This window comes from Equus quagga, unplaced genomic scaffold, assembly GCF_021613505.1.
Source record: "Equus quagga isolate Etosha38 unplaced genomic scaffold, UCLA_HA_Equagga_1.0 73442_RagTag, whole genome shotgun sequence".
Lineage (NCBI taxonomy): Eukaryota > Metazoa > Chordata > Mammalia > Perissodactyla > Equidae > Equus > Equus quagga.
Window position 1 is genome coordinate 7,139,263 of NW_025802777.1, and position 24,092 is coordinate 7,163,354.

At 46.3% G+C, this 24,092-nt stretch overlaps 1 protein-coding gene across 1 annotated transcript in view; it reads right to left on the reverse strand.

Moving 5' to 3' along the window:
- The window catches only part of LOC124234249 (protein dopey-2-like), a 98,039-nt gene that overhangs the window by 60,178 nt on the left and 13,769 nt on the right, over positions 1–24,092 (reverse strand). Inside the window, exons 3-5 of the mRNA XM_046651498.1 lie at positions 7,819–8,000; positions 7,254–7,424; positions 1,601–1,790 (exon numbers count right to left, since the gene is read on the reverse strand). Of these exons, the coding sequence (XP_046507454.1) occupies positions 1,601–1,790; positions 7,254–7,424; positions 7,819–8,000 (543 nt within the window). The remainder of the gene's footprint in view (positions 1–1,600; positions 1,791–7,253; positions 7,425–7,818; positions 8,001–24,092) is intronic.

Sequence of the window (24,092 nt, forward strand, 5' to 3'; positions counted from 1 at the left end):
CACATGATCAAATTCTATGATCCCAGAAAGGCATGTCTTTAGGTTCCAATAAGGACTTTCAGCTAACCTAAAACTCCAAAGACATTTAATCAAATGGATTCCAGACCAATTCAATATGTATTTCGAGAATCTTTTCTGAGTACAGAAGGTATAATACAGATGCATAATAGATAAGAGCTATAAGACAAATGCTAATAAAACGCTATGAGAATTCAGAAGAGGAGAGGGAGAGATCTTTCAACTGAAAACGACGAAGCTTTGTGAGAGAGCTGAGCTTGAAGGACAGGAAGGATATACGCTGAGACCTGTACAGACGGAACAGGCAGTAAGTGCAAGAGGAGGAGGAACAGCTGGAGCAAAGAGGCAGCTCCACAGAAGAACAAGGCCAGGCGGGGCAGTCAGTTCTGGGAGCGTAGCGGGCCTGAAGGGGAGAGCAAGGTATTTGTTGGGTTGGGAACAGAGTGTTAGAATACTCTTGGGTTTGGACTTTATCTGTTGGCAACAGGAAACCAGGTATTTTTCAAGCATAGAACAGATATGAGCCAAGCTATGCTTTGGAAAAGCAAATCTCTTAGTAATCGAAGAGGACTGGGTGGGTAGAGGATGGGATGGGAAGAAACCAGTTGGAAAATTATGTTACAGTCCAGGAGCAAGACAAAAAAAGCGCAAGCTGGGCAGTAAAAATGGAGAGAAGGAGACGAAAGTGGTACTGACGGGGCAGGAAAGAAGGGACCTATTTATGCGGGTCTCCTATGTCCTGAATATGTGCAAGGTGTTTTTCATCAGTGTTTTCACATAGTCCTCAGAGACCCCTGTGAGGAAGGTCTGTTGTCCCCACTTTGCAAAGAGAGACGAATTCAGAGGGTTAACTAATTCACACCAAGTTGCTGACGTTCTTACTGAGGAATTCAATTTTGAACATTTTAACGTCAAAGCGTGGGTACACCACTAGGTGGCGATAGACAGCAGGCCATTAAACAGCAAGAGTTAAGCTTGGGGAGAAGAGACACAGGTCTGGAAAATTCTCATTTTTCAAGGTCATGAGAAAGGATGTCATTGCCAGGGAAGAGAGCTGCCCTTGAAGGATCTGAGGATGGACACCTGGGGAACCCCGACAATCTAGGTTTGAGAGCAGCCAGAGGAGAAGATGACAGCAGGAGAAGAGCTGGACCAAGACAGCAGCCCGAGGAGGAGCGAGCGTCACGTGTGGGCAGTGGTCAGCGCGACACAGGGCAGGGGGAGAAAACAAGGCTGTAGCTGAAGCAGCAGACTGTGCGAGGCCCTCTGGAGGGCCGTTTGCAGCTAACCGTACTGCTGAAGCTTTGCGGAGCCTCCAGAAGGGCCCTTCTTGGGTGTGAACACTTATTTGCATATATAAATCGTGAAGCATATGTTAAAAACAAACACCACTACCCTGGATTTCACCGTGTGCAGTGACGCCTCTCCTTGTGCTCAGCAGCAGGGGACATACACTCTGACTCTGGAATGCCTCCCTTTTCCACTGCTCCCTGAGGGCTCTTTGCAGCCCCAGGGACAACCTGTGCGAGAGGAAGCCACACATGCATGCCCCCCCGCCTCCCGTGAAGAGCAAGGCACCCACCGTGAGCTGGTAATCCGTGCCCAGCATGTACTTCTGCTCCCTGCCGGGCGAGTCCCTGCTGATGTGGCCCACCACAAAGAGCGAGGCAGGAAGGCGGATGGACGGGCTCACCAGGACGCTCCCCCAAAGGGCAGAGTAAAACACCTCTTTGCCAACCACCAAGGACAGCCTCAGGAGCAGAGTGTCTGTTCTGTGGACAAGAGATTACAGACTTCAAGGGTGCATTCCGCACATCCACGGCTCGCTGTTCAATGTTCCATCAACACTTCACGGACAGCCACAGCTCATTCTCCCCTGGCTGTGGAAACACCACCTTCCTCATCACTTCGAGCTGCTGCCATCTCTTGCCCTTCTGTGTTTGTCCACCTGTCAGCTGTCACTGAAACTGAATTTGCTAAAACAAACATGTCACTGAGAGGCACACCTTCTTGGCCAACAGGAAGCATCTGACTGGTTGTGTCACTGGCGCACAGATGTCCATCTCACCTCTGGCCTCACCACGGATGCCGCAGTACTTGCAGGAGGCAGTTCCACCGCCAAAAAGGGGATGAGCAGACCAGTCATTTTATATCACAGCATAAGGAGTCATTAATGTGTCAAAAAAATAGAGGTTGATGTGACTGAGTGGAGACTTGAATAATGATAAAGATACCCGAGCACAGCCAAAAACGTGCCATGTGACATTTGACTTCAGAAACACTGGGGACAAAATTTGCCGGGGCTTCCCACTCTACTGCAAATTCCATAAAGCCCGGAACGGTGTTTCCTGTCACTCTGCCCACAGCACCCCCATAAGCTGACTCCCACTCCGGGAAGCTTTCCTGCTGATGCCTGACATTTATTTGTCTCTTATCTTTATCTAGGTCTCCTATGTCACGTCAGCAACTTCGCACATGTCCTTTAAGAGGAGCGGCACCATCAGCGGGTCCAGGCTTATGTCTGCACTCAGACTGACCCAGGCCAGGCCCATCTCTGCTCGGTGGTGAACCTACAGCTGACGAGGGCACCTTCCCTGTCAAAGGCGAAAATGAAGCTTGCAGGCCGGGTGATGATATCTGCCAGCAAAGCAGCAGAGGCAAATGCCCAGGAAGGAATTTCACCTAGGGGGTGATCTAACCTACAGTCTGAAAGAATTCCACTCCTCACATGCTTCCTACTTGCAAAGACAGAAAAAAGTTACAGAAGGACTGGTTCAGTGTGGTGCAGTGGTCTACCCAGGTTTCTGGGGTCAGCCCTCTGGTGTCTAAATCCTACATCTGCTTCCCGGCTGTGGTCCCTAGCACAAGCGTAACCCCGAGCATGTTCCTTTCAGCTATGGGATGGGGAAAAGAGGTGGAGGTGTTGTGAGAACGACGTGAGAGCCTCGTGTAAAAACTCAGCACGAGATAGAGAACAGGTGCTCAGGCCACACCGCCTCCCACTACTACTAGGTCTGCTGTTTCCTGCTGTGTCCTCAGTGCCCAGATGAGCATCTGACACACAGCAGGCACTCGAAAAAACTCAGATGAATGCCACTCTTTCCCTTTTATTATAGTAATAAAATAATCAGTTCCGTGTATATGAAAACATTTAATACAAAAAATATCTACTGGAGCTGGCCCGGTGGCATAGTGGTTAAGTTCACAAGCTCTGTTTCAGCAGATAGGGGTTCACAGGTTCAGATCCTGGGCACAGATCTGCACGCTGCTCATGACGCCATGCTGTGGCAGCATCCCACATACAAAATAGAGGAAGACTAGCACAGATGTTAGCTCAGGGACAATCTTCCTCAAACAGAAAGAGGAAGACTGGCAACAGATGTTAGCTCAGGGCCAATCTTCTTCACCAAAAAAAATAAATAAATAAAAGAGAAAAATATCTACTACTTTTTCATATTTAAAAATGAATTTTGTTCTCCTCAAAATGACTCTGAACCTTTTGTCTCATGAAACACTTGTAGCAAATGATGCATGGTATCATATTTTCAGAAAAAACAAAAATGAAGAGGCATGAGTGACAGCCAAACGTTTAGGAAAAGTAGACAGAATGGTTCAGTGGCTGAAGATATCGATTGGTCTGCTAGCAAGGCTGAGCAAACAGAAGAGCTCATCTGTGCCCAGTTCTGAGAACAAGGCAGCGAAGGCCCTAATTTGGGGCAGAAGCACCACTCAGCAGCTGAGTTACAGTGAGTCAGGCAGATGGGGAGATGGGTCACTGTGGCCCCTGGCAGACAGGATGGTCCTGAGCTAGGAAGAGAGTCCTACAGAAACAGATGAACTTAGGAGGCGCTGGAGCACCCTTCTCTCCAGGATCCCTCTCACAAGAAGACCGACGCTCAGGTCAAACCCACCGCAAACACTACAAGGCACACACTGATCTCACGTCCCCCTAGAATGGTGTATTCCCAAAGTACGTTCCATGGAACACTGGCCAGTTCAGCTGTTTCATAGAGGAGGGGTTCCACTGTCACAAAGCCAGGGAAATGCCAAGTACACTGTCCCTTCTTCAATACTCAGAGTACACTGGCTAGTTTTCTTTAGTAAAGAAATGCAGCTTTCAGTCTTATTTTATTCTTAAAAAAACCCCCCAGATATTAGAATTTTAAATTATGCCACAGTTCAGAAAATGGCAATTATGACAGGACTTTGCAATGGAGAGCAAAGTAAAGAGCAAGACAACTGGGGTTAAAAGTGACATAAACAAGAACTACTCATACCATCTTAGTTGTGAAATTCCAAAACTAGCGTGCAGTTTAGAGCCCCAAATACTAAGCTTTTCCCTTCAAGACCAACTGACAACCAAGAGAAATCAAACCAGCCCCAAACCCCTACTCTTCCCATCCTTCCTCTTTCACCCTGGCTGCTGCTCTCCTCTGGCTCCTGCAACGCAGGATCATTCAAATGACACTGTCACTCTCTTCTTCACTCAACAGAAAGCAAGTGAGCGACATGGGGCCACTCGCCATAAACCCCAAGCATTTCACAACTTTGCTGAATGGACAGTCACGGAAAGCTGAGCTGTCACAAGACCGAACTGCTTGGGGTGTGATCATCTGCACAAAGCAGAGCAGTATCAACAGCACCCTGCACCATCAGAGCTCAGATACATGCCCCCAAAGGGGTAAAAAATCCTAGGACCAGTGGAGCCCATCATCATGGTGCTTGGAATCAACCAAAAAGAAATGTTAGTAAATATTTTTCTACTACTATTTAAATCCGAGTTTCTCAACTGCGACGCTGCTGACACTTGGGGCTGGATCAGGCTTTGCTGTGGGGGTAAGCATGTGCATTGCGGGATGCTAAGCAGCACCCCTGGCCTCCACCCACTGGATGCCAGTAGTACCCTCCCAACTCCAGTTGTGACAACCAAAAACGTCTCCAGATATTGCCAAAAGTCCCCTAGGGGACAAAAATATCCCAAAGTTGAGAACCAGTGATTTAAACGATTATCTGGCGAGCTAGTTCCTGCTTGCTGACAAACCACTGAGGGCATTCACATCTCCTCCACCTCCTTAGAAGAGAAGCTAGTATCTTCCTCTTCTAACCTCATTTTCTCAGTACAGCGAAACACAGCTAGCTACTGATTTCACGGGCACTTTCAAAAAGGAGTTCTGGCCAGGAGTAATCTGTAGGCATCAAAGGGTTAGAAAGCCAGGGTGGATAACAGGTCCTAACGCCGGCCAAAAGTCCCATTCCTCACGGTTCAATAAAAAGCACAAACCAGGGACTCTCTCCGCCTACACGAAACTTGTGAGTCACTCCGCCTTCATCAGCCCAACCGAGCACACCCCTTAGCATTTCTACCAACGTGGACAACAGGACGCCACCGCACCCTCCTTTCCTGTCTCTGCACAGGATTTGCAGGGGCTGTTTGACTCAATTCCTGAGGGTTTTGGGGGACGAAATAGTTGCCAGACTCTCTCAAACTCACATGGATACAGCAACAAAAAAATCTTCTGCAGTCGCCTCAATGACTGTGCCCACACACACCCGCTTAGAGATCCTACTCCGTCCCCTCGACCAGCCTCTACCCTGGAAAGCTGGTAACTAACAACTCATGATAACTAATAACTCTGGGTGCTGCAGACAGTGGACCTGGTTTTCTGCCACAGCTACATCTTCTCAGTGATTCATGCAGCTTTACTCAGCTCTTGGTTCAATGTCAAGAAATCACAATGTTAGGGAAAAAACACCCATGTTGAGCAACGTTAACAACTGTTCAAATGAACCCTCATTTATCAACTAAGAGAACATAAACACCAAAACTATTTATGTGCTTCTAGTGTGATTCACTCTCACAGATCTAAAAAAGTGTAACACACTTTGGGAAATGATGTGTTAGTCTGTCAGATGATGGAAGAACATTTTACACAAACATACACATACACACAGACACACACACATCTGTTAGGAGAACATGAATGGACTAGAACTTCTAGAAAGAGCCTGGGACTAGCAGTTAAGAGACAGAATCTGGTAAAGGTCCTCTTGTTGACCCCTATGTAACCTTGACCTTTCATTAACCTACACACCTACTGGGCCTCACCATGTGCCAGCCACAGGGCATGGTGCCAGGCTTGAAATGGCAACGAGACAGACTCTGCCTCCTAGGGAAGTGGATCCTAGTAGCTCAATCCATCGCAAAGATAGATTCCCCCTTGGGAAATGGAAAGCCACCACGCAGTCTATGTGAAAGCTTGAAATGGCTGAAGTGGAAATTTTTGGTTAGGTTTGCCAGACCCCAGTAAAGACGTTCATGCAGTGCACCTCTGGTCACTAGCCACAACCCCTCAAACCATTCTGATTATTTGGTTTCCTTGAGTTTAGGGGAGCACTCCAAGTAGCCCTTGGATTGATTCCTTGCTTCCACCCCACCCCCTACCCCCTCTAGTCACAGCCAACACAACAGCAGAGGCGGTGCGGCTGGGGCCTCTGGCGTGGGGAAAATCTGAGCAGTGTGTTGTGTAATCAAATGGAAACTTTTGCAAGCACAAAGGTTTCCAAACCTCCCAGTCAGGCTGCACATGGGCTCTGAAAACGGGTCCTATTAACAGAGGTTAATCACTGTGGCATCACTCAGAGTGATCAACACACTGGAAGAGGGTTCTCACACTCTAATTCTCCAGGAATACACGGCACTCTGTACTCACTAGTCTCATGGATATATGCCTTCTGCTCCCAAGCAGTGACCAAAGCAGCCCGCATCACCTTTTACGCATGGGAGCCTGAGAAATTTCCCCAAGGTGCTGCTGAAATTTGTCAAGCTACTCTGCTTAGCATCACCTTTCGAGCCTGAGGAAAGAGCCAATGAAACCTCACTTCGCTTTTTCACTTAGAAGCAGCCCACTGTAACGGCACAGAGAAGGACTTCAGAATCTGACAAACGTGGGGCAGAATCCCATCTCTGCAACCGGCTGACTGTGTGAACCTGGGAAACTTTCTCGCCTTCTGACTCTTCCCTGCAAAGGGAGGTAACTCCCAAGGAAACACAGTACTCTGTCCAGCAGAGAGCCCCCAGAAAAATGTAAAACATCAAGCCCACTTCTGCACGTTTCCCTCTTCCTATGTCTCTGTACTTCTTCCCGTTTCTTATAAAGCAGTGAAATGAAACACAAGCCGCTTGTCCGCCGGCCTGGATGCGGCACAGCCGTCTGCACTGGCGGGAGCAGACCCACCTGTCGTAGATCTCCGAGCCCTCCTCGAGGCCGGGCAGCAGGCCCACGATGAAGGCCTGGAGACTGGGCAGGAGCAGCTTCTGCAGCGGGAGAAAGTACTTCTCATACAGGCCAAGCAGCACGGGCCTCACCGACATGGCTGCATTCGCCAGAAGAGGAAACAACCCACAGCTTTGGGAAAGGAAAAAGAGAGGAGGGATAAGTGAGACGCCTCATCAGAAGTTCCAAATCATGAGCCAGCTGAAGCGGGTTTCCAAAGCAGCCAGGCCGCCATTTAAACTGGTGGAGGAGATGCTCACTTGTCGTGGGATTGTCGCACATACTGTTAGCAAAGAGCAGGTACCTGGGCAGAATGGACATTATGCTCCTAGCTACAACAGACTTGAAGGAGAGTCTGGGGGGATGCACTCCAGAGGGTGAGCCCTGGTTAACCTCCTGGTGATGGCTTTATGACGAATGGCTGCACACCCCTCCATATTCTGCTTGTATCATTTTTTAATCTTGTGAACTGAAACAGGGATTACTTGGGTAATAAAAAAGTAGTACCGTGGGGAAGCTGTTGTACCTGTACAGGAACAAATCCTTGGCCAGCCATTTGGTCCCCACAATCTTGAAGACAATCTCATAGGTTTCGAGGGCTTTTAAGTGCACACCGCTGGGCAAAGCAGGATGCAGGCACTGGGCTAATCTCTTGCTGATAACGAGCCGTCTTGGCAACAAGGAATACCTCAGGTTACTCTGAAGAGCCTGGAAAACAAGAGGAAAAACACAGGAGGAAGAAGGTGGTGACATTTACAATGGAGAGTAAATGTGCCGAGGCCAGGAAGACACGAGCAGGCCCCAGCGTGGCTCTAAGAGATGAGACGTAACAGGACAGGAGGACAGAGGGACGGCCTGGGAGGGCCCGGGGGGCCACGAGCCAGGCTCCAGGGACACAGCTGCTGGGCAAGCCTCCAGCAATGCCGGAGATGAGGCAGGCTCCAGAGTCAAGAGCAAAAGAAATTCCGTCTCCCTTCAAAGTGACTCTGACACCATCAGGCCAGCTTCTCAGCCACACATGGGAATCCGTGTACAGGTGAGAGCTGTGTGCTCCTGTCTTGGGAGGCCTCCAGTCTACACGTGAGACCAAGCATAACACAGACTATCTCTGGGGGAGGCAACCTTCTGTCCCTGAGAAGACCTTTGCCTGTGTGCCGTGAAAGCCCCTGGATTTTTCCCCAGGGAGAGGAAGATGTCTGAATTATTCCATCATGCTCCCAGTGCAGCTTCCCAGTCAGGTAGCTGAGTGTGGGGGTCACTCAGAAGAGACTGGGGGGGGAACACTTCTGGGCCATGACGCCCGGCATCTTCACCAGTTGGTGATCCTGCCAGGAGGGACCCATGTTCTACAGGAGAAACATACCACCCTATTGGGATGGAGCAATGGTACTCCTGAGCTAGGCCTCCTCAATCAGGACACAGGCCTGGTCTGTGCTAAAGCATCCTTGGGTATTTGCTGAACCTGAGAAATACAGCCCGGAGTGTGAGCAGATCAATGCTGTTTTCCTCGGCATTGAGTGACCATGGGCACAGTGCCGTGGCTGGGTGGGTCCTAATGAATCAATCTGATAATGCAAAGCGACTGTCATTATGGTGAACAACCCACGTAACACACACAAATATTGACTGAAAGCTGGCGGGGTAAAGTCCACGATTCTCAAAGAGCCACTGGAAGGCCTCCATCGCTCGACGCCTGCCTGCTTTGCCCGCCCCCTCTGTTCATCTCAGCTTCAAACTTTGTGAGAACGCAGATCCATCTGTGGCTCCTGCCTGCCCCTCACTGCCCCTCTACCTGGACGTCCTCCCCAACCGCCTTGCTAACCTTCTTCACATGAGACTTGGCTCAGCGCCCCCCTGACGAGGCAGAATGGTCCCCCTCCCACACACTGTTACTCCTCCACCCGGTTCCATGGGCACGTCTGTCATCGACCTACAACGTTGTTCTGATGATTATCTGAAGGGTCTGGCTCAGGCGGCGGGCAGCTTGAGGGCAGGGTCTGTCCTCTTCCTCTCTGTTGTTTTTCCCGCTCTGCACAGTGCCTACAACCCAGCAGGCAGCCAGGAAGAACGTCAGGACGTGTGCAATGCCAGCTGCACCATGTGTTAGAACTGCTGGCCCCTGGACCACATGGTCTCGGGGTCATTACAGCTTTCTTTTTATAAATAAAGAAAATGATCTCATCTCTAAAACATACACTGAGGTTAGGGAGGAGGTAAAGGGAAGAGACAGAAAATAATACTTTTTATCAGAAGACTGTGATCTAATTGAACTCTGAAATTCAATAAATCTACACCTTAAAAAAAAACAGGGGCCGGTCCAGTGGCGTGCTGGTTAAGTTCATGCACTGTGCTTCAGCGGCCCGGACTTTGCAGGTTTGGATCCTGGGTGCAGACTTGTGCACCACTCATTAAGCCACGCTGTGGAGGCGTCCCACGTACAAAATAGAGGAAGACCAGCACAGACGTTAGCTCAGGGACAATCTTCCTCACCATTTAAAAAAAGAAACAGATATAATACAACTAGAGGTCATCAAGAAATACTCTAAAACATTATGAAGAGTTTGACATCTTAGAACAAAGGGAAAGCCAACAAAATAATTTTTTAAAATGTGCTGATATCCAACAAACAACTGAGGAGATGACTCGAAACACATGCAGTAGCAGAGGACAGGATGTAGCAGAGGATCAGAACAACCTGAGATGGTTGTGGCAGAGAGGAAAGAAACATGGGAAATGCACAGCAAATGGCACATTTTATCAAAGACATTTTCAAACGTCCACAAAAGCAGGTAGAACAGCAACGTCTCCATCACCCAGCTTCAACACGTATCAACTCCCGGCCGGTCCTGAAGACACAGCTTTTAGAAAACAATGCCTGTGACCCCACTGGCTTACTGATAATGTGGTCACCATGATTTAAGAGGAGGAGAGCTAAATTCTGTCTTCACCTGTTATTTTTGTCAGGACAGAGCTTTTGCTTTTTAAGTCACTACCAAATCTCTTTTTGCTCAGTGTAGTCTAAGGATGTCTGCTATTCAAGGTACAGGAGATGACCACACACCTCCTGTGATGGTCATCGAGGATTCACAAGCATTCGGTTGCCTCGGGTGTGCACGCAGCAGGACCCTGTCTCTGCACTTTTGAACCTGGGCATAGCAATCTGACTCACTCTGGCCAGTGAGGTCAGTGGAATATGTGTCACTTCTTGCACAGGCTTTAGAAGCCAACTCAAAGTGCATCAGGTTGTCTTTTCTTGCCTCTAAGATCACACAAACATGTGTTGAGCTGAAGCCCCTCCCAGCCTGGCTCCTTGAGAAATTACAGAGAGCCAACACCCCTTGCTGACCTAGGGAGGCGGAACTCGACCATGGTGTAAAAATCACTGAGACCAGGGATTTTTTGTTACCGCTGCACAACCTTCCCTGTACTGACTGATACTCCTCTCCTCATTTAAATGCAATTACAATGAACCACAACTACTCGTTTCAAACGAATGAGGCTGGTTGCTATTTCTTTCTCATTTAAATTTTTTGCCCTACTTAATGTAATTTGAAAAAGACATAGAAAAAGGAACATAACCAAGAACTGAGGCTGTGACCAGTACTTATGGAATGAAGTGTTCACTGTATGCTGCCCATGTTAATCCATGCGAACATGGCACGGCTGAGATAGGGAAGTCAGTGCCTGTTGAGGGATAGATACCCAGTGATGAAGGAAGCTGTCTGATTTGAAAAAGCAGAAGGAACAAAGGATATAAACAGATAGTACTTAGAAAAATGAGAACATGCTCACTCTTCCGATAAGACAACTGCAAATTAAAACTACAATGAAATGCCATTCTTTTTACCCATCAGGTTGGCAAGCTAGATCAACGCACACAGATTCAGGTGCAGAGCAGAGCCACCCAGAGATCATGAACCAAGTTCACCAAACCCAGAGTCAGGATTCAGCCAAACAGAACTTGCTAGCCTCCTCCTTGAAGCAGGGATGACACTGAACTCTTCTGTAGCCTTTTTATCACTAATAATGGGGCTAAAATAGTGTCTGGGTCACGGTGATTGTGTTAACACACTTCCCACAGAGCCTGGCACTTAACAAGTGCTTCAAAATGAGGCTAACCAAGCAAGACTGAGGCTATAATGCCTGGTTTAAGTACGTGAGCTTGGGGGTCAGAGCCTCAAATTCCAGCTCCACCATTTGCTTGTTGGGCTAATTCCTTGACCTCTCTGGCTGCAGTTTCATGGGGATGATGGTGCCTCACAAAGCTTCAGGCATCAAATGAGACACCACATGTAAACAATTTGGCACAGTGCCTGGAAAAGAGTGAGCAATCAACAAACATTACCTCTTATTCTAACGACAAACTGAAAATTAAGCACAAGATTTAGAGACGGGGACAAAATGCATTGCACTTTTAAAAGGATCAATTGAAACTCAGATGTTTACTAATAATGCCCTTTATTGTCACAAAAGCAAACAAGGAGACTAGTTAGATGTGTTAACGAGAAAGATTGAGAAATACACGGTATGAGAAGGGAAAAGCTCAAACTGTTGTATATCTGAGGGGGATCAAAGGCAGACTCAAAATCTGGTGAGACTTCCCAGGGACGCTGAGGTCAAAGAGGAAATCTGCTGTAATAAGAGGCAGAAGTGGAGAGCCTGATAGTTCCTTAAGAAGGCGAAGGAAAAGATAAATAGTAATTAACATTTAAGATTAAAAGGGAAAAGAAAGTACTATTTCTTAAATGATATTTAATGGAACATTTCTTTTTTTTTTGTATTTTTTTTTATTGAGTTAATGATAGGTTACAATCTTGTGAAATTTCAGTTGTACATTAATGTTTGTCATTCGTGTTGTAGGTGCACCACTTCACCCTTTGTGCCCACCCCCCACCCCACCTTTCCCCTGGTATCCACTAAACTGTTCTTAGTCCATAATTTTAAATTCCTCATATGAGTGGAGTCATACACAGATTATCCTTCTCTCACTGGCTTATTTCACTTAACATAATTCCCTCAAGGTCCATCCATGTTATTGCAAATGGAATGATTTTGTTCTGTTTTGCAGCTGAGTAGTATTCCATTGTATATATGTACCACATCTTCTTTATCCATTCATCTGTTGATGGGCACTTAGGTTGCTTCCATGTCTTGGCTATTGTGAATAATGCTGCAATGAACATTGGGGTGCATAGGACTATTGGGACTGCTGACTTCAAGCTCTTTGGATAAATACCCAGTAGTGGGATGGCTGGATCGTATGGTAGTTCTAGTTTTAATTTTTTGAGGAATCTCCATAATGTTTTCCTAGTGGCTGTGCCAGTTTGCATTCCCACCAGCAGTGTATGAGGGTTCCTTTTTCTCCACAACCTCTCCAACATTTGTTATTATTAGTTTTAGATATCTTTGTCATTCTAATGGGTGTAAGGTGATATCTTAGTATAGTTTTGATTTGCATTTCCCTGATGATCAGCGATGATGAGCATCTTTTCATGTGCCTATTGGCCATCTAACGGATCATTTCTAAGGAAACATTTTGCAAGTTGTAAGACTGGAGATTAGAATGGCCAGGTGAAAATGCTAGGGGATTCGAAGCTCTTTTAGAAACAAAGGATTCCCCTGGACAGAGCCCCTCCTGCCCGAGAGTGGCTTAACACACGCGGGACATGGGGTTGTGGACCCTATTTGAAACCACCTTCTGGGCGAGCAGCACTCAGCAGCTATCTCAGAAACATGCTTGAAGGGGAACTTAACCCAGTTCTTATTTTTTTTCTTTTTATTTGATGTGCACATCTCCTGGGCTTCTTCCCCTTTTTTTTCTTTAAAGATTGGCACGTGAGCTAACATCTGTTGCCAATCTTCCTTTTTTTTTTTTTCCTTTTTCTCCCCAAAGCCCCCCAGTACATAGTTGTATATTCTAGTTGTAGGTCCTTCTGGTTGTGGCATGTGGGACACCGCCTCAGCATGGCTTGATGAGGGGTGCCATGTCCGCACCCTGGCTCCAAACCAGTGAAACCCCAGGCCACTGACGCAGAGCCTGCGAATTTAACCACTTGGCTGGCCCCTTAAGCCAGCTCTTGATGCCATTAAGGACACATGCTCTCTTCACCATCACCCCCACTCTCTGTGCGGAAGCTCAAGGGTGGGACCAGGAAAGAAACAACCAGTTGCCTCTGGTCAGTGGAAAAGGCCACCATGAAGGTCTCCACTCTGGCTCCCCGAAATTCTACCTTTATGAGACTTTTCCTTTAGCCTCACTGAGGGCTAACGCCCAGCCACGAGGGGAACACCTCCACGTATTCAGAACAGTCTTCAAAGAGAATGGGAGTTATCTCATGATTCAGCCTCTGCCTCCTGCTGCTAAAGATTCCGAGCTCAGTGTGGGGTTCAGCCACGGTGGCTTTCTTCAGTCAGACACCTTGACCTGGAAGATCCTCTCCCTGTGAGCTGTCAACTTAAGTGCCCTTGGGCACAAGCAAAGTGCGTGACCAAGGTGGCCAGCCCACTGCCAGGCGCCCACAGACACTTCTCAGGGGAAATTGGAGGGGTTCTGCTGCATCCTCTCTGAGAGGCGGAATCAAGTCTGATGCCCACAGCTGCTGTGGCTTTTGAAAAAGAAAATGTTCTACTTAGAGCAGCCTTGGTCCAAGAGGTTTCAAAACTGAGTGCTGTGTACTGCTGACAGGAATGCAAAATGGTGCAGCTGCCACGTAAACAGCATGGCAGCTCCTCAAAAATTTAAACATTTGATTTGTTTACCAAATCACCGTATGATGCAGCAACTCTGCTTCTCAGTACACATCCTAAAGAATTGAAAGCAGGGATTTAAATATTTGCACACTCATGTTCATTGCAGCATTATTAACAATAGCCAAGAGATGGAAATATCCCAAGTGCCCATCGATAGATGAATGGATAAACAAAATGTGGTACATACATACAATGGAATATTATTCTGCCTTAAAAAGGAAGGAAATTCTGACACATGCTACAAGATGGATGAAACTTAAAGATATTTTAAGTGAAATAAGCCAGACACAAAAGGGCAAATATTGTATGATTCCACTTATATGAGGTACCTAGATTAGTCAAATTCATAGAAACAGAAAGTAGAATGGTGGTCAGTAGGGGTGGGGGAACGGGGAACAGGGAGGTACTGTCAGGTAGGTATGGAGTTTCTGTTTGGAGAGATGAAAAAGTTCCAAAGATGGACATTGGTGATGGTTGCACAACAATGTGCATATACTAAATGACACTGAACTGTACACGTCAAAAATAGTTAAAATGGTAAATTTTATGTCTACTTTACCACCAACAACAAAAGAAAAAAGAAATGAATATTGTGTTTCATGCAACAGCTCTTGCTGGTGAAGCTGTAAGAACTGGAGTGATGTGCACACATTGGACTGAATGTCTTTCCTGACCAGAAAAAGTGGGGCTCCTTTGAACAAATTCCGAAGGGACCCAGGGACTCGGTCCAGCCTCTCCTGAGTGTGAGTTTTTTTGGTTTTTTTTTAAGATTTTATTTTTTCCCTTCTTCTGCCCAAAGCCCCCCGGTACATAGTTGTATATTCTTTGTTGTGGGTCCTTCTAGTTGTGGCATGTGGGACGCTGCCTCAGCGTGGTCTGATGAGCAGTGCCATGTCCGCGCCCAGGATTCGAACCAACAAAACACTGGGCCGCCTGCAGCGGAGCGCGCGAACTTAACCACTCGGCCACGGGGCCAGCCCCCTGAGTGTGAGTTTTTAACTCATAATTAGAAAAATAGCCACCTAGAACTGAGTCCCACCTTCTAGGGCCTGGATTCCTCTTCACACCCCTCCCCTCTGTTCAAGCTGCCAAGACTGGAACCCTGGCACAGACCAGGGAGTGCCACCCTGAGTCTGCCCTTCCCTTTCCTGCCTCTATCTGCATATTATGTTTGGCAAGACCCTTCTCCAGCGAGAACAGCTCATGGAATATTTCCAGGGAAGTTTCATTGTTTGGGTTTTGTTTTTCAGGAAACCAGAACCCCAAAATGACTGGCCAGTAATTGCAATAGATATAAACACTTAATAAAAATGATGTATATATATTATATAAAAAAAAAAGATGAGGAACGTTCTTCTTCACCTGTAGAATAAATACCTAAATATCTCAGGGAAACACATGAATTTGGGAGGAAAAACTAGCCATGTTTTCAAAATCAGTTTGAAAAGTGCTAAACAGTCAGGAAAAGCTATGATTAAACAGGAAATTAAATTTCCTCATTTCTTTCACCTCAGGCACTATACCATTTTAAAAGCATTCCTTGAGCTATAAGTAAGATATAATTGCTATATTTTTAATCTTACGTATTCACAGGCTCAGCAGGTTGACCTTAAAACAAAATAATAAAACACAAAATATAAGTTACCAAAAAAAAAAGGTTGAACCACATCCGAGCTTCATCAAGAGGGACCAGGAAGTGCGTCACTCTGCACCACTGCCAAAGTCTGTGTTTCCCTTGGTTTCCCTTTGACATCACACAGTCTGACACTCTCCAGGACTCTTGGCATGACTTAGAATGGTTCCACGTAAGAAACATGATTAAAAATTCCAAAGGGGTAGACCATGGGCTCAACAAGTAATTTAACACACTTAAAAATGGTTAAGATGATAAATTTTATGTTATATACATTGTATCACAATTAAAATTTTTTAAAAAGGTAATTTAACAATGGGGTCAGGGGAGAGTTATAGTCGATTAAAAAATGTTTCACGCTGTAAAATAAAATTTTAAATGCTTCCTTCAAAAGTTCCTAGAAAGGAGACAGCGCGAAGCTGCTCCTGTGCAGATAATGCTGACTTCGGAGCGCCAGAAGCTCGTCTACAGAGAAATGTAAGCAAGCCAATTTAAAAGCCTGTCTTGCATCAGGCAAATGGTAAAATATCGGCCTGTCTTCTTTCTGGAAGTCAGCCATCTTTATAATGATGCTCGTTTCATGCCATAAAAGCAAAGCTGCACAGTGAGTAAGACAGGCCAGGTGGCACAGCTCGAACACTCATTAAATACTTGCCAAGGGATACCAATGGTGCCCTTCGGACGAATGAAAACAGAACAGACACTGAGTAACAACAAACCGGCCAGGACTTCCCGCCTTAAAGTAGGCCACACAGTGATGGTGGCGAGCGTCACGCCTCACCTGAAGTGGCAGTGACTCTGCCACCGTGCCAGCTTGGGAGGGTGGGGGCTGGGGATGGCAGGAGACAGGCGGAGGAACAGGCATGTGAGCAAGGCCCCCCAGAGCCCCTGCAGGGGGTGGGGAGTTCACAGGTAAGCAATGAGGTCAAGCTTTTGTTTAACTGGAGGAGTGACAGCAGTACAACTCCTTTGTAAACAAGACGCTTCCTCCTCAGAAAGGTCACCGACTGAAATATCACCGCACTGCGTTCAGACGGTCTGCGGAACCCTGACAGCAAAAGTGCAGGGCAGCGCCCCCCAAGAGTCCACTCTCATCGCGTTACAACATCCATGTCCTGGATCCAGCTCACAATAAGGCCACTAGCAGGGCCTCTGCTTAATTTGACTTTCCGCATCAGTTAGAGATCCACTGGAAGACATTTTTTTCTTTTAAAAATTTCCTAAAACTATTTTCTCTCTTTTGAATCATCTTTGCCTTACTCTTGCAGCTAACAATCACTGACCCTTTCTGAGCCAATACCGTGCTGCTTGGGCAGGAGAAGAACCAAAGGGTGAGCAGATGCTACAGGGATTTTACAGGGCACTGGCCGAGAGGTAAGGGCGGGGAGTGTCCCAGGCCAGGCCTCAGGGTGGGCACAGTGGGCCCCTGACCTGCGGCTGGCACTAGCTACGTGTCTGTGGGAAGACTGAAGCCTCGGGCCTTGGCTTGGCACTTTCAGAACCTCATTTTTTATCAGCTGAACCAGAGTTGGCTCTGCTGCGGAGGGAATGCTTTGCTGGTCTAGCTCACAAGAGGGCGACCAGAGAGGCAATGGCGGGGGACATGATAAAGAGCACAGGCTCAGAGTCAGCTGCAGTGGGGTCTGAGTCAGGGCTCCCCCTTTCACCAGCTGTCCAGTCTGTCACAAGTTCCCTGACCACAGGATGCTCCATCTTCTAACTGAAATGTGCTGCTATCTACTCAAAGGTGGGTCATGCGGATCAGCCTCAAAAAGTGGGTGAAATATTCAAGGTCTCCATTCCATTTCCACTGCTGCAGTGTATTAGGATTAACACTGAATGCACATGTGCACACATGCGTGCACGCATACATGCACACGCAACACAAGCACCCGGGTCTGTCCCAACCCTTGCTTACAATGACTTGGGAATCTGCATGCTGGGTGAGAAAGCTTCTTAAAACACAACACAACAAACTCGCTGCTATCTCAGAGAAGGCAAGCGACAGCACACGTGTTCAAGTATTGCTCTAATTACTTTTCCCCTTCTGAATTCATTATAACATTTAGATGGTAAAGGCCACTCACTCTCACCACTAACACCCATTTTCCCTGTCTTCCCATGTAGAAACTTTGCATGGCTGGCTGTGATGCTCTCCATGTTTCCAGATTTTACTCTTTTTCAGGCACAGTGCACCCCAGCGCTCCCTGACATCCATATACTCCCACCTCCAAAGTGGCCTTCGCAGTGGTGCTAGCTCAGCTGAAATACTGTCCACGTGACGGAGAAGCCTCAAGAAAGTCTGAGCTTCAGTGTCTTCAGCGGTAAAAGGAGCTGAATGGCACCAACTTTGGAGGGTTATAGGTTTGAAAAATAATGATTGACAAGCATATAACAGGCTCACTAAAAGGTATCACTATTTTTGGGGGGGCTACGGGCCAGTAGGCTCAGAAATGATGGAAAATGGCAGGCGACGAAGGCAATTGAGTTCTATTGGGAACCACCTGTACAGGCAAGAAAACGAACGTGTGGGGCAAACGCGCCCTTCAAAACATATTCTAAACCCTGAGTCACACACGATGCTGAGAATACTGAAACACTTAAGAATTTATAATCACAAACCAGAAGACCTAGTAAAATAATCATCCCATGAAGATATTAAATGATGCAGTGTATGAAAATGTTCTTTTTCTGCTTTACACATTTTAACCCACATACAAAATATTTAACAAACAAACCAACCAAAGCCTACTGTATGGAAATCAACTTGTTAGAGCCACAGGAGAAGGAAGAACATCTTGAGGATGGAGTCTCATTATTTGTAATGTTCTGCTGGTAGAACTCAATATTCTTCAAAATTCACACCCAGGAGAACAGAACTGGCACACTCAACAGAGACTAAATGCTACCCTTCCACACAGAGCAGCCTTCTCTAGAGACCTCCCGAGAGGCCCTTCCCAATCCTCAATGCCGCAGCTGAATGGGTTCAGAACAGCCGTTTGCAGCTCAGGACGCATCCTCCCAGGGCGCTCTGGTTCCATCACCCGCAAGGGCCTCAAGCACTGGGAGTGTGCGACCAGCAAGTGCAGCATCAGCACCAGAGTAATTCATAATGGAATGTAATTCGGAGTCGCGGGTTGGGAGGCAAAGAACACACCTCCCCAACACTGCATCGCCTGCTTACTCTGATCTCAGTATGAACCACAGTCCTCCTCTTTGCTTTTCCTTTGCTTCCTTGTCCCCAGAGACAAGCCATCTGCATAGAAGCAGTGACAGTTGAAGAATAAGCTCTCAGTGGCTGGGAGGGAAAGGGCCGCCAAGAAGGCACACAGGAACAGTGACCAAGGCACGAAAGCCTGGCTCTCTCCAGATGAATTCAAGCCCCAAGTTGGCTCTTCTCTCCAATATCCAGCAGCTATAAGACGGGCGGGGACACTCAGAACCAAGAAGCAGAACACATAACTTGCATAAAGCTGGCACTGGAAGAAAACAAACTCCTCAAAAATACATCGGAAGTTCCGTACTTGGGACAAAACCTCTGCAGACGGGGAGACAGAAAATCCCCTGCAGTTACTCTATAAAGACCCTGGTACCAGCCAGAACCACGCCAACACGGACAGCGAGGGTGCGGACCGGCATGAGGACACACAAACAACTTCACTGTCCAGAAACAAGTGTCCTCGCATCAGCCCTCAGAGGAAACAGGCTCTAACGGGTTAAGGATGGTCCAAGGTCGCTGGCTCAGTTAAGAAGCTTTTGGCTGTAAGGAATATGATATCCAACTATACAAGTCTAAAGTAAGAAATTCCCCACCTCACAACCAAAAGTCTAGAGCAGTGGTTCTCAAACCGGGGCAATTTTGCCCCCAGGGGACATTTGGCAACGTCTGGAGCCATTTCTGGCTGTTATAACATGGTGTGTTTGTGTACGTCCTACTGGCATCTAGTGGACAGAGGCCAGGATGCTGATAAACCTCCTTTGATGCACAATTCAGCACCCCCTCCCCATCACAGAATGCCAACAGTGCAAAGGCCGAGAACCCTTGGTCCAGAGGAGCATTATTTCTGCATTCAGTTAATGCGAGGTCTCAGTGGCATCCTACAAGGACCCAAGCCTTTTCAGGCTTATTTGCTCCCAACGGTGAGCTGAACAACCCTCAGCCTTTTCCTCTCCTGGCCTCAGAGTTGGCCCCACACAACAACAGAGAGGAGCAAAAAAATCAGTGTTTGTTCCTTTCCTGTCTCTCTGCATGAGAAGAAATCCTTTCTAGAAGCTGGCCTGCCATGTCTTGGGGGTCAGGGAAGGTCATGTGCCCCTGTCTACATTAATCCCCGCCTAAGAAAATAGAATTACTAAGATCAAGTCCTAGAACAACATCTACCGCTGGGGCTGGGAGACGGGGGCTACCACTCTGTAGCCCATCGCCACCTGATCCCCAGACAAAACTGGGTTCTCCTGACAAGAAAGAAGAGGGTGAATGGCTCTTGGGCGGGCAACCAGCATGTCTACCCCAAATTCAGAAGTAAGTGGTGAGCCTGAACGTGAATCCAGGTGCTCTGCCGCCAAGCTCAGCGTTCCTTTATTCCACATCTGCATCAGCATATCTTCCAACATATTTACTTCCAAGGCCTATCTCAGGTGTTGGCAGAACCTGGCTTAAGTCAGTAATCACCAAAAGCATGAGTCAAATGTGAGGCAGAACTGCATTGCTTAGAAAAAAAGCAATTCAGCACTTTAAAACTGATCAGGTAGTGAAATGACAGACATGTCTTGCTATATAAAAATAAGTTATTAAGGCAGTAGATAAGGAATAAACTGATCCTTGACGAGACAAGCAATATGATGGAGCCAGCAGGGGTGCACGGATGGTGAAACACTAGAGGCGCTGTCAAAATTAGTGTGTGCCGCATGGGGGCAGGGACTGGAACTGTCCACCCAAAGCATGCCCCCCTTCTCCTGTGGTAAGGATTGTAGCAGAGCCACGGCTGCTGGGCCAGGGGATATTTTTCCCCCTTGAAGATATGAGTGGAAGTAACACATGCCATTAAGTCTATGCCTGCTCCTACATGCTCTTCCCTCTTCCTGTGGAGCAGAATGGCAGTGAAGAGAGCAACTCAGAAAGCCAGTGTTAAAGATGGCAGAGTCCCTGGAATGACCACATGGAAGAGAAGTGCCCAACCTGGAACACCATGCTGAATTGATACATGAGCGAGAAACTTCAATCTTATTGGCGGTGGTGAATTTTTGGACTTCTTTGTTACAGCAGCTAACATTACTGTAACTAATACATTGATAGTATCATCATTTAACACTGTTTCAGAAAATGTAGCAAAATATTAGGAAAAAACACAAATTCAGTATTGATTGATGGCTTGCCTGACTACCTGAAGAACTCAAAACAATCAACTGAAAAAACTCAGAAATAAATTCATTAAGACGGCCAGTTTCCAAATTCTGTAAGTTGATAGTTTCCTACATGCCAGCAACCAGTGAAAATATATAGTGGAAAATAATCCCATTCAAAATAGCACAAATACATGTATAAAATATCTAATATATTTAAGAAATAGGAAGTACTTACATAAGAATAATTAAACTCTTAGGGACATAAGTAAATACTTTTTAATCAATGAAGGGAACTACCACTCCCAAAATATTCTGAAATTGTTACCTAATACCAATCAACACCCAAAAGATATTTTTTAACTCTACAAATGATTCTACAGTTCATCTGGAAGAAAACAACCTGGGAATGGCAGAAAAATTCTGAAAGAGAAGGGTGGTTAGGTTAGTGTAGAGAACCTGTCCCGCCAGATAAAGACATTATAAATTACAGTCACGTGTCACTTAATGACAGGCACACATTCTGAGAAATGCATCATTAGGCGATTTCATTGTTGTGCAAACATCACAGAGTGTACTTACACAAACCTAGATGGGACAGCCTAACTACACACCTGGCTATGGTACTAATCTTATGGGACCACCATCATATATGTGGTCCATCATTGACTGAAACATTGTTATGTGGCTCATGACTCTACAGCAGTTTAAAGGCTGTGGCCCTGGCACCAATGCAGACAGATTAGTGGAACAAAATAAAGTCCACACACAGACTCATGCGTCCAAAGGTCTAACTCTATGACCAACGACACAGCAACTCCAACATTGACAATATGCCTTGATAAAAACAGCCATGTGCCGAAAGACATTCATTAAAGCTTCATTTAGAATTATGAAAAACTAGACGTGAACTAGTCCAGCAATAAAGGGCTTCTAGATCTTGTCTACTCATATACAAACCCCCCTCCCTTTTGCTCTCACACACACACAACCGAGAGAGCTATGAACTGTTCAACCTGTCCTTTTTTGCCCCCTTGTTTCATCATGAGCATTTTTTCATGTTAGCAACTACAACTCTACTTTATTTGGGTGACTGCATATCTCATCATACTGTTGTATCACGATTTACTCCACTGCCACTTCCCTATTGAGGACGGTCATGTCTAACATTTTTGCCATTACATATAATAAAACAGTAAAGATTCTTATAGTTACCTTTGTGTTGTATTTCTATAGGGTTAAAACAAATTTATAATAATCACATACTAACTCTCTAATCATTAGTTATTTGGGAAATGCAAGAGTCACTAACACTGGCTGAAATAAAAAGACTGCCTATACCAAGTACTGGTGAGGGGACGGAAGAAATGGAGTTCTCGTACACTGCTGGAGCGGTGGAAAATGATGCGATCACTTTGGAAACTGTTTGGCAGTTTTTTTAAAAAGTTAAATATATACCTACTGGAAGCAACCCAAATGTCCATTAACAGGGAAATGGATAAAAAAAGAATGTATATCCATGGAATCCTACTCAGCAGTAAAAAGGAACGAACTGTCAATATACACAACAACCTGGATGACTCTGAAAATAGCTTTGCTCAGTGAAAGACGCCAGACGAGAAAGAAAAGATTACATGCTGTATGATTCTATTTATGTAAAATTTTAGAAAATGCAAACTATAGTGATAGAAAGCAGATCAGCGGTTGCCTGGGGATGAGGGCTGAGACGGGAGCGGGGGCGGGGGGAGGCATTACAGAAAGACACAAGGAAACTTCTGGAGGTGATGGAGACAAGTCCCTTATCTTCATGTGGTGATAGTTTCACAGGATATACATATCCAAACTCATCAAACTATACACTTTAAATATGTGCAGTGTTTACTGTATGTCAACAAAGCTCTAAAAAAAAAAAGGGGGAAAAGACCATTTAAAAAAGATAAATGGGAATGCCTATATTTGGCTCAAATACAAGCTTGAATATTGGTGTTCATGTCCAATCAGTTGTCCTTTTTGGAAAAATAGCTAAGTTTAACTTTTTCCTTCTACATTAGTCTGCTTGGGCTACTGTAACAAAATGCCGCAGACTGGGCGGCTTAAAGAACAGAAATTTATTTCTCCTGGTTCTGGGGGCTGGAAGTCCAAGATTTAGGCGGCAGCTGATTCGGGTCTCCTGGTTTGTGGACGGCTGCCGTCCCGCTGTGTCGTCTCCTGCAGGAGGCAGGGCTCGCTCTCTCCCTCTTCTTTTACGGCTGGCCACAGCCCTATCGGGTTAGCGCCTTACTCTTACGACCTCATTTAACCTTACTTACCTCCTGAAGACCCTTGCTCCAGCTTCGGTCACACTGGGGGTGAGGGATTCAACACAGGAATTCAGGGGGAGACACAATTCAGTCCACAGCACCTTCCTGACCCCAGCCTGACATCAAGTTTCTAGTTTCACAACCTTTGTGGCAGAATTTATAAAATGTACGGAACCACAAGCCCCTTCCCCTATCCATAAACTCAATTCTGCCAGACAAGCTTCTGTCATTAGATTATTGAAGGAATAATTCATCCGTCCAAATCTAAACTATTTCCATCCCTCCAGCAGATGTGAAAGGAAGAATGATGAAAATATCCTTTGCTTACACACAAAATAAGGAGACTATCAATCAGCGAAAGTATACCAGGCTCCTCTCAGCAAAGAGAAATGCTCTTCCCAAAAGGACCACGTCAGCCTACGGTGTTTCAAGCAGCTCTAACAACCCTGAATCAGCAAAGCCCTTGCCAATTCTCAGCTCCTTCTGGACAACCTGGGGTAGGATGTGAGCAATAATGCCCTCTGAGGCCCAATGTGTCACTTACCAAAAGAAGGACAACAGAACCGTGGCAAAGGGTCTGGCAGCCTTTGCCACATGTTAGGCATCAGAGTTCTACCTGACGTCCTACTAGCTGCACTGTCTAAGTTCTGGTGCCAAGAAAATCAGAACCCTGCCAGAGACACATGGACCTTGTGCTTACCACTCTCTCCTGCAAAGAGGTACAGGATCTACTTTATTTAAAAGTGAACGGAGTCAATAATTGCCAACAACATC